Below are 10,928 nucleotides of genomic sequence, written 5' to 3' on the forward strand. Positions count from 1 at the left end.
TGTAATAAAATATTTGAAAAGAAACCTACTAGCACCCATTTAGAGTTGGAAGACAGGACGCATACTCAGCTTCCGTATTACGCTGCAGCCAATTTGTCATCCCAGTGACTGATAGTAAGGACTTTGAAGCGGCCCTCACCCCGGGGCAGGGTAGTTTCCCCTATAAAGGCAAGCAGTGTCGATCATTATGGATTAAAGTTGCTCTGTAGATCCCTGCTCCAAACAGCCACAGAGAGAGCAGTACCTAAATGCCTGCAGAGAGACTTCTGTGACTGGGTTTATCCAGTGGCCCAGGGCAGCATGTCCTCTGTCCCCCAGTCACCCAGGGGCCAGGCCTCGGAGCTTCTAGGCCTCTGCAACTATCAGGTCTCTGGTGACTTGAAAAGCGGCGGTGAGGGAGCTCAGCTGTATCTTCTTACTGGTGCCAACAGAAAGTCTGTACTCAATGTCTGCCATCTTGGTCAATAAGTGTATCCGAACTGAAGATGGAAAGTCAACTCTGTGTACAAACAAGTGAACCTCGGTCAGAATGTCATGCAGCGCCAAGCCCTTCAGAGTCTTCAGCTCCATGATATTTTTGTAGGCGGTGGTGAAGTCCAGATTGAGCATCCAGTCCAGTATATTGGCGATGTCCGTCTTGAGTGGGGGTCCGGTGCACGTGTAGACAGTCTCCTCTGTCACCTTCCCAAAGGCCATATTGGTACTCTGCAGGATGCTCAAAGCCCTTCGCATGTCCCCACTGGACAGAGTGACAAGGGCCTTCATTCCATCTTCACTTATATCCACATTCTCTTCTTGTACTACGTGTTCCAGTCGAGGGACCATGAGCTCGGGTGTCAGAGGGCCAAATCGGAACCTCGTGCACCGTGACTGCAAGGCAGGGATGATCTTGGACAGGTAGTTACAGATGAGGCAAAACCTGGTGTTTTCTGTGAACTCAATCACTCGTCTCAAGGCATTCTGGGCATTCTGAGTCATGGCGTCGGCTTTGTCCAGGATCACAAGCTTAAACCCTTTCTTGAAGATTGTCCTTGTGCTGGCAAAGCTGAGGATTGGTCCCCGAACGATATCGATCCCTCGGTCATCAGAAGCATTCAGCTCCAAGACCATGGAGCTGAATTCTTTATCTTTGTACAGTTGCTTGGCACAGGCTAGGTTGGTGGATGTCTTTCCTGTCCCTGGAGGGCCATAGAGAAGTAGGTGTGGCAGGCGGTCTTCACTGATGAACTTCTGAATGGTACTCAGAATGTCCTGGTGAGAAATGAGATCGGCCAGGGTCTGTGGCTCATACTTCTCAACAGGGCAGGTTCTGGGCCCGGGCCACCGCAGGCCGCTGCTGCGAAGGCGCCACTGCCGTCATGACTGACAGATGCTGCAGGTCCCCCTCATTATTTTTTTTAAACAATTTTTTTTTTTTTTACTCCAGAACTATCAGGATGGCTCCACAAGCCAGGTCACATGAGTGTGACCCTGGAATCCATGCAGAGCTGGAAGGAAAGGAGAAAAGCAATTCCACAAAGTTGTCCTCTGACCTCCGTCCACACCTGTGCGCAAGATAAATGCATAAATATAAAAAGCCTTTGTTTTAAGACAGTGTCGCCTATCGCTCAGGTGGACTTTGAACTCACTGTGTAGTGAGGCTGTCTCCAAACTTCTGATCCTCCCGACTCTACTGAATATGTTTTAGAATTACAGGCATGTGTCACCACGCCTGGCCTTCTAATTCATTAAGAGCTTACTTTTATCAAATTATGAAATGTTAACTGGCATAAATAATTATTCATTGCATAGTTGGGTATGGTGGGGGCTTATTGTAACCCCAGCACTCTCAGCACTAAGAAGATATAGATAGGAGAATCTAAAGTTCAAGGCCAGCCTGGGCTACATCCCAAGACTCTGTCTCAAAAACAAACAAACAAACAAAAAATAAAAATAAAAAAATGAAACCAAAAGCAAAGAGAATGACTGTTATGCTTTGCTTCTGTTTACAGACATACTTCCCAGGTGACTAATGTCCAAGTGGCATTATCAGATGCCACTTCCTTCCTGGAGTGTCAAGTGTTGGGCAGGACTAATTATCTTTACTCGAGGATGACAGTCATTATGCAGTTAAGAGGACACAGACAGGAGCCTGAGCCAGCACCTCTAACAGTTCCGGTGTGGAGGACACCTGCTTGGTGACACGCACCCCTAAGCTCTGCATTTTAGAAGCTTTGCACACTGGGGAACATAAGTGTGTTAAATAAACAAAGAAGGCAGAGTTAGTTGACGTGTAGGCTTTCACCTCCTGAGTGCTGGGATTATAGGCCTGTGGCACCAAGTCTGGCTTGCACTTACTGTTGATTTTGGTGTTTTGTTTTTGAGGCTCACCTTGAACTCACAGCGATCCTTGTGACACCTCCACCTCATGAATTATAGGCATGAGTTATATAACACCTGGCTTCAGTTTTTACATTTGAAATACAATTTAGACTCTGTCTTGGCAGGATGTTAGGTCCATATATATTAGCTGTGTTACCCTTCCTGCCCCCAGAAAAACCAAAGCATAGTTTTAGACAGCAGCGGAGGCATCAACAATGACCACAGGGGCTAGAAAGATTGCTCAGTGGTTAAGAGCACTGGCTGCTCTTCCAGAGATTCCGAGTTCAATATGTACCCATAAGGTGGCTCACAAACATATATAATGGTATCTGGTGTCCTCTTCTGACATGCAGGTTTACATGCAGACAGATCACTGGTATATAAATGAATTGATTTAAAAAAAGTGACCACAGACTGACATCTGCCTGATGCCCAAGGATATACAATAGCGAAAAATGTATTTTGTTAAAGCAGTAAATACAAGTCAGACTTTTTTTAAGTAGAACTTTGCAAGCCTTTGTCTTAAGTTGTGTGTGTGTGTGTGTGTGTGTGTGTGTGTGTGTGTTCTCGAGACAGGGTTTCTCTGTGTAGCCCTGGCTGTTGTTCTGGAACTTAACTTTGTAGCTCAGGCTGGCCTTGAACTCTGGAATCTGCCTGCCTCTGCCTCTTGAGCGCTGGGATCAAAGGTGTGCACCACCACTGTCCCGTGAGATGCTCTTACCTTTATTTAACTTCTGACAGAAGATCTGGAATCTTCCTCACCTCTGCAGCTGTCCTCCACACATGGAGCCCTCCTCTCTGCTGTAGTTCTGCTCCACAAGCAAGTTGCTGTTCCTGCAGGTTGGCAGCATTCTCCTGCTTCGTGATGGTCTCTTTTCTCCTGTCAGAGGGGAAATGGAGGCACACTGGGCACCAGGGTTGGCACTCAGGGGTTCTTGCACAGATGGGCTCAGAATAGAAACAACCAGGTTGCAGACTCCTTTAGCTTCTTGGGTACTTTCTCTAGCTCTGTCATTAGGTGCCCTGTGTTCCATCCAATAGATGACTGTGAGCATCCACTTCCGTATTATTCAGGTATTGGCAAAGCCTCACAGGAGATAGCTATGTCATGGTCCTGTCAGCAAAATCTTTCTGGCATATGCAATAGTGTCTGGGTTTGGTGGTTGTTTATGGGATGAATCCCGGGTGGGGCAGTCTCTGTTTGGTTCTTCCTTCCATCTTAGCTCAGAACTTTGTCTCTGTAACTCCTTCCATGGGTACTTTGTTCCCCATTCTAAGAAGGGGCGAAGTATCAACACACTTAGGTCTTCCTTCTGGAGTTTCATGTGTTTTGCAAATTGTATCTTGGATATTCTAAGTTTCTCGGCTAATATCCAGGTACCAGTGAGTGCATATCATGTGAGTTCTTTTGTGATTGGGTTACCTCACTCAGAATGATATCTTCCAGATGCATCCATTTGCCTAAGAATTTCATGAATTCTTTGTTTAATTGCTGAGTAGTACTCCATTGTGTAAATGTACCACATTTTCTCCATTCCTCTGTTAAGGGACATCTGGGTTCTTTCCAGCTTCTGGCTATTATAAGTAAGGCTGCTATGAACACAGTGGGGCATGTGTCCTTATTCCAAGTTGGAACATCTTCTGGGTATATGCCCAGGAGAGGAATTGCTGGATCTTCCAGTAGTACTATGTCCAATTTTCTGAGGAACCGCCAGACTGATTTCCAGAGTGGTTGTACAAGCTTGCAATCCCACCAGCAATGGAGGAGTGTCCCTCTTTCTCCACATTCTCGCCAGCATCTGCTGTCACCTGAATTTTTGATCTTAGCCATTCTGACTAATGTGAGGTGGAATCTCAGGGTTGTTCTGATTTGTATTTCCCTGATGATTAAGGATGTTGAACATTTTTCGGGGGCTTCTCAGCCAGTCGGTATTCCTCAGTTGCGGATTCTTGTTTAGCTCTGTACCCCATTTTTTAATGGGGTTATTTGATTTTCTGGAGTCCATCTTCTTGAGTTTTTTGTATATATTGGATATTAGTCCCCTATCTGATTTAGGATTGGTAAAGATCCTTTCCCAATCTGTTGGTGGCCTTTTTGTCTTATTGACCGTGTCTTTTACCTTACAGAAGCTTTGCAATTTCATGAGGTCCCATTTGTCAATTCTCAACTTTACAGCACAAGCCATTGCTGTTTTGTAGTTGCATATGTAGCAGAGGATGGCCTAGCGGCCATCAATGGGAGGAGAGACCCTTGGTATTGCGAAGATCATATGCCCTAGTACATGGGGAATGCCAGGGCCAGGAAGCGGGAATGGGTGGGTTGGAGAGCAGGCTGGGGGGAGGGTATAGGGGGCTTTGGGAATAGCGTTTGAGATGTAAATGAAGAAAAATCTAATAAAAAAAGAGGAAACAAATAAACAAACAAAGTTGGAGCACAAGATCCAGAGCAGATTTGAATGACAGGGCTGATGAAGATTAATCCTCTGTCTGAAATTGTTCTGATTACTTTCTGTCTGAATGGACTGAATACAGATGCAAAGGTGCATTGGCCTTGCTATACATCAGAGGCCCGGATTTAATGTGACTCGGAGAAGCAAGGATACCTGTAGATTACCTTGTATATTTCAAACCTCAAATTTTTTGCCTCGATTTTTGCATGTGTGGTCATATATATGCATAGTTAAGTAGTCTATAATAACCTAAAATAATAGTTGGTCAAATTCAACCCGATTTTAGCATGACCTTGTTTATTTGTGTGCGGGTGTGCATGTGCTGTGGTGTGGTTGGCGGTCAGCAGACAACCTGAGGTAAGGAAGTCAGTTCTCTTCTTCAACCACATGGGTCCTTTGGATCAAACTCTGGTTATTAGACTTTGTGACAAGCACCCTTACCGGCTGCACTGTCTTGCTGGTCATAAAGTAGTTATTTTAAAAGCTCCAGGCAAATAGCTAAGTAAATATTGACTGTGCTAAGACTAAATTCCCTAGTCATTGGAAGCTCCCTGCCCCACCTCCAATCAGAAAACACAAGCAATTGGTTTTTTGTTTTGTTTTTGTTTTTGTTTTTTCAAGGCAGGGTTTCTCTGTGTAGCCCTGGCTGTCTTGGAACTCACTCTGTAGACCAGGCTGGCCTCGAACTCAGAAATCCGCCTGCCTCTGCCTCCCGAGTGCTGGGATTAAAGGCGTGCGCCACCACGCCCGGCTCATAAGCAATTGTTTTTTAAAGCACAGAATCGTCCTGTGGTCAATTTTGTGTAACTGTTACTAAGAGTAGCGCAGAAGTTTAAGAAAATCAGTTTATTTTTCAAGAAAAGAAGATGTATTCATTTTTATTTTATGTGCATGAGTGTTTTGCCTGCATGTGTGTCTCTGTACCATGTGACTGCAGTGCCTGAGGAGGCCAGAAGAGGGCAGTGGATCCCCTGGTACTAGAGTTCTAGGCAGTTGTGAGCCACCACGGAGATGATGGGAATTGAATCCAGGTCCTCTGGGCCGTCTCTCTAGTTCACAAAAATCTGTTTATATAAACACGCAGGATACATTTTAGTTTATGTCAGTGTATTAAATTTTAACCGTGGGAAATAGTTTCAACAACCTTTAATTTTTAAAAAATTACTAAATTACTTTTAGGTATATAGGTGGTTTTTGTTTTTGTTTTTGGTTTTTGGCTTTTGGTTTTTTTTTTGCATGTATGTAACTGGTGTCTGAGTAGGCCAGAATAAGGAGTCGGATTTCTTGGGGCTGGAGTTATGAGCCCCTATGTGGGTGCTGGGAATTGAACCCAGGTCTCTGCTAGAGGATCCAGTGCTTGTACCTGTTGTGTCATCTCTTCAGCCCTCAATAACCTTCTAATTAGAGTCAACTTTTTAAAAAAAGATATTTATTTACATACATACATACATACATACATATTTATTGTATGTATATGCGTACACTGTAGCTGTCTTTAGACACACCAGAAGAGGGCATTGGATTCCATTACAGGTGGTTGTGAGCCACCATGTGGGTGCTGGGAATTGAACTCAGGACCTCTGGAAGAGCAGTCAGTGCTCTTAACCACTGAGCCATCTCTCTAGCCCCTAGAGTCAGCTTGATCCCAAGCATAAACCATTATTTCTACAGCTGCCCATAAGATCACTGTGATATGCCATCTTCATTTCGTTTGGGGTATTATCCTTTGCTTTAGGGTACAGCCTAATTTCATCATACAAACTCCTTTCTTACCCAAATATTCTCTTTCCTATTAACTAGGCTGTTGTGAATTACTTGACAGGGGTGCTGGGAAACCAACTCAGCAATTCAGTCTTCAGCAAGTGCTCTTGACTACTGAGCCACCTCTCAGGGCCCCATTTATTTGCTTGTTTCTTTGTCTGTTGGAGACAGGGTTTTGGTAGCCCAGGCTGACCTCACGTTTACCTCCTATTCAAAGGTAGCCTTGAACCTCTGATCTTCCCACCTTCACCTGGGACTCGAGTGCTGGGATTACACAACAGTGAGCTCACAGACACATGTTGCTACGTCTAAATATATATTTTAGAAGGTATGACAGCTAGTAGGATGGAGATAAAGCATTTCCATTTTATGGCTGAGGAGGTGGCCAGTTGTTAAAGCACTTGCCGGGAAGTGTGAGGGAGGACCTGTTTAGATCCCCTGCACCACATAAAAAGCTGCATGTGGCGGTGCTTACCTGGAATCCCGGCCCTGAGGAGGTGGAGAAGGGAGCGCTGGGGCTTCCTGGCCAGCCAGTCTAGCCACTCCACCAGCTCCAGCTTCATCGAGAGACCTTGTCTCCAAAAATATGGTGGAAGGGGCTAGAGAGGTCATGGTGAGGGTTCTTCAAGATGTGTCATGGCCTCAGATACTCAAAGGAACAGGCAAATTTGCAGGGCTAATGGTATAGAAATGCCAGTATACTGTAGGAAAGGACAATAACAGTCACCTTAGTTGACCATTTTGGTCTCAGCTGGTGACAAGTGGTCTTGTGTCTTGGCTGTTTGGGCAGACATGTGACAGCTCACTGTAATCCTGTCAGCCGTTAGCCACTGTTGCATTTCCCTCTGTTTTCCCTTAGTCGTACGGAATAACCCGTGCCATGTTCTGGTCAGTCTAAAGCTTCCTTCACTCCCTGAGGTAGGAAACTTGCTGTCTGTTGCCGTCCGAACTCTTCCCCTCCTTACTGATGCTTGTGTCTATGTCAGGCTGGCTGGGAGTGGGCCGTCATGATTGCCCTTAGTCACTGAGGATCAGTTTTTGCGTTTTGGTGTCTCAAGAACTTGGGAAGTCGGGGGCTGGAGAGATGGCTCAGTGGTGAAGAGCATTGGCTTGTTCTTCCAGAGGTCCTGAGTTCAATTCCCAGCACCCACATGGGAGCTCACAACCGTCTGTAACCACATAATCAGATCCCGTGGGGTCCGAAGCCCTCATACACGCAGACAAAATACCCATGTATATAAACAAATAAATAATTAAAAGGACGACGTTGGGAAGCCTGGAGCTCACCGTGTTTCATTTCCCCTCTGACAGTTACTTGCCGGTCAGAAGAAGAGCTCCCCCTTCTGGACATTCGAGTACTATCAGACATTCTTTGATGTGGACACTTACCAGGTCTGTGACCCAGCTTTGACCCTTGTTTTCCCCAGTGGGGACTTGTTTCTGCTGGGATGGAACAGCCATCATGTTAGAGCCCCAGTACTAGAAGTGGTCTTTCTCAAGCACATTGGCTTGCTGCATGTAAAAACACCGTTATAAACGCTCACATAGCCCGCCTTGAGTTGTGTGGTAGTGGACTAAGATTAAACCCTAAGGAAAATAAACCTGCTGTGTTACTTTGCAGGTCTTTGACAGAATAAAAGGGTCCCTGCTGCCGGTTCCTGGAAAGAACTTTGTGAGGCTGTACATCCGCAGCAATCCAGATCTCTATGGTATGTGCTGTGCTGTTAATTTCAGTGAGCGTGGGGCTTGCCTGGAAGGTTAGATAATTGCGCTGCTAGGGGAGTGTACAATGCTTTGATTTGACTCTCTGAATCTTAGAAACTAGTTTTGCAAAGAATTTAGAAGACAATGCAGTTTCCTGTCACATGGTACTGTGGCTGTTCTTCCTGTGGCTGCAGTTATCATCATCCTTTAAAGGGCTTTAGGTGACTTTAGTGTAGGCTTGATGCAGGTGTGTGTTTCTGAGTGTTGTTGATTTTCCTCCCTGGAGGATTTGCTGGGGTAGGGTCAGTGTGGAGAAAGGTTGTTGTTGTTTTGTTATTGTTGTTTTGTTTTGGCTGTTTGACTATACTCCATAGTTCGTGGCATTTGAATACTTAGTCCCCAGTTTGTGGTGATGTTTAGGTAGGATTAGGAGGTGTAGCCTGCTGGAAGAAGTATGTCAATGGGGGCAGACTTTAAGGTTTCAAAAACTACATGGCCGGGCGTGGTGGCGCACGCCTTTAATCCCAGCACTTGGGAGGCAGAGGCAGGTGGATTTCTGAGTTCGAGGCCAGCCNCAGCCAGGGCTACACAGAGAAACCCTGTCTTGAAAAAACAAAAACAAAAAAACAAAAATCAAAAACTACATGCCATTCCCAGTTCCCTCTTTCTCCTCGATGCTTAAGTTGCTTCAGGATGCGAGCTATCAGCTGTCCCTGCTGCCATGCCCGCCTGATGCCACACTTCACCACATGGTGATGGTGATGGACCATAAGCTCCAACGAACTGTCTCCGGGATGCTTTGGTCTTGGTGCCCTTATCACAGTAATAGAAAAGTAAGTAAGCCAGCTCTCTTCTGTGTTGTCACTGATCCCATGAGCTCCTTCTCAGAGTCAAGGTCAGGATGCGTGTGGGCTACTGGCTCCCTTAGGATGGCTAAGGAGTGGGTGTAGCCCCTGCCTCCCTTGCTGTCTAAGGAAAACACAGAGGCCCACCCTGAGCTCCTGAGGGAAGGCTTGCACACCATGGCCTCTGTATTTGAGGGGAGATGAGGCAAGAAGGCTGTGCTGCTCTTTCCATGGTCTCCCCATGCTGGGTTGCAACTCCTCCCCTTCAGGTAATCATTTTTGGAAATGTCCTCACAGTCACACAGAGGTGAGGGTTGAGAACAGTCAGGACCAGGCTGGCAAGATGGCCAGCACTTGCTATGGGAGCCTGAGGACCTTTTGATATTAAGAGCCCAGTGTAGAAGGAGAGAGCCAACGCACAGAAGTTGTCCTTTGATCCCGACACGTGTGTTTCCTTGTGTGGGGCACTCCGGGCATGCATGACCTTTGGAGTCTCTCCCAGTTGCTCTTCACTTTATTCTCCGAGGCAGACAGGATGTCTGTATCTCTTAGAGTGAAAGCTGTGAGCATCAACATGGCTGGAACTCAGAATCATGATAAATGAAGAAGCATGCTGTTGAAGGGTGTGAATGCTTTTCTATCAGCCTGAGGAGGTCTGTGTTTTGTTCCTCAGCAGTTAGGGGTTCATGAAAAGCCTGCTAGTAGGAGAGAAGGCACATAGTAAATATCTCAGAAGACAGTGTGTAGAGCTCGGACAGGTTTCTTGCTTCTGTCCAAGGGAGAATGAGTGCATTTGAATTCAACAGGCAGAGTGGTAAGCAGGCATTAATGTCATTTTAGGCCAGAAATTGTCTGGGTTTTTAGCTTAGGCCTGGGATAGCCAAAGAATGGCAGGTAAGGAAGGCTTTCAAGGGCACAGGGGACTCCTTGTCCACAGGATCTGTATCTGTGATTCAACCAACCAAAGCTCAAAAGGAAGTTTGGAGAAGTGCATGTCTGTGCTGAACATACACTCTGTCATAGTCCCCTACGTGGCACAGTTTGGTAACTTTACATAGCACTGACATTGTATGAGGTATTACCGGGATCTGAAGATGATGGAAGTGTGCGAGAGGCTGTGTTGTGATTCATACAAAAGGACTTGCGCATCGCAAGATTTAAGTGTCCTTGAGCATCCAGGAGCCAATCCCCCACTTATACAGATGGGGAGCTACATATCTGCCCCCCCACACCACTTGCTGCAAGATAATTTCCTCTGTCTAACAGGACATCTCAGGCCTTCCATGGTCTTGCCCTGTCCATCTCCAAACTCTGGCTGCTCCCTTTACCTTAAACTGTCTTTTTTATTTATTTATTTATATGTATTGGTATTTTGCTTGCATATATATCTGTAAGAGGGTGTCAGAAGCCCTGGACCTGGAGTTGCAGACAGGTGTGAGCTGCTGTGTGGGTGCTGGGAATTGAACCACAGTCCTCAGGAAGAACAGCCAGTGTTGTTAACCATTGAACCACCTCGTCAGCCCTAGCAAACGTTTTAGTAGTGGAGTTTTGTAGGTTTTGCTTTGATTTTTGCATCTCTCATGGCAGAAGGTATTAAATAATACTGTGATTTTTTTTTTTTTTTTTTAACCTTGGACCATGGCACAGAGCCCGCACTCTGTGGGGAAGCAGGCCACTTGTGGCAAGTCAGTGGCTCCCTGGAATCGTTGACTGCCTAGGTTCCCTTTCTTACCTTAAGACGTCAATACTTGCCGGGAGTGGTGGCGCACGCCTTTAATCCCAGCACTCAGGAGGCAGAGGCAGGCGG

The 10,928-nt window shown here is 46.0% G+C and overlaps 1 protein-coding gene and 1 pseudogene across 1 annotated transcript in view; one reads left to right on the forward strand and one right to left on the reverse strand.

Annotated features, from left to right (window-relative positions):
• Positions 1 to 10,928, forward strand: part of Yipf1 (Yip1 domain family member 1) — a 45,469-nt gene that overhangs the window by 13,405 nt on the left and 21,136 nt on the right. The window contains exons 4-5 of the mRNA XM_021161189.2: positions 7,884 to 7,964; positions 8,194 to 8,281. Coding sequence (XP_021016848.1) covers positions 7,884 to 7,964; positions 8,194 to 8,281 — 169 coding nt within the window. The remainder of the gene's footprint in view (positions 1 to 7,883; positions 7,965 to 8,193; positions 8,282 to 10,928) is intronic.
• On the reverse strand, positions 346 to 1,360 carry LOC110292334 (annotated as a pseudogene).

This window comes from Mus caroli, chromosome 4 (assembly GCF_900094665.2).
Source record: "Mus caroli chromosome 4, CAROLI_EIJ_v1.1, whole genome shotgun sequence".
NCBI classification, from domain to species: domain Eukaryota; kingdom Metazoa; phylum Chordata; class Mammalia; order Rodentia; family Muridae; genus Mus; species Mus caroli.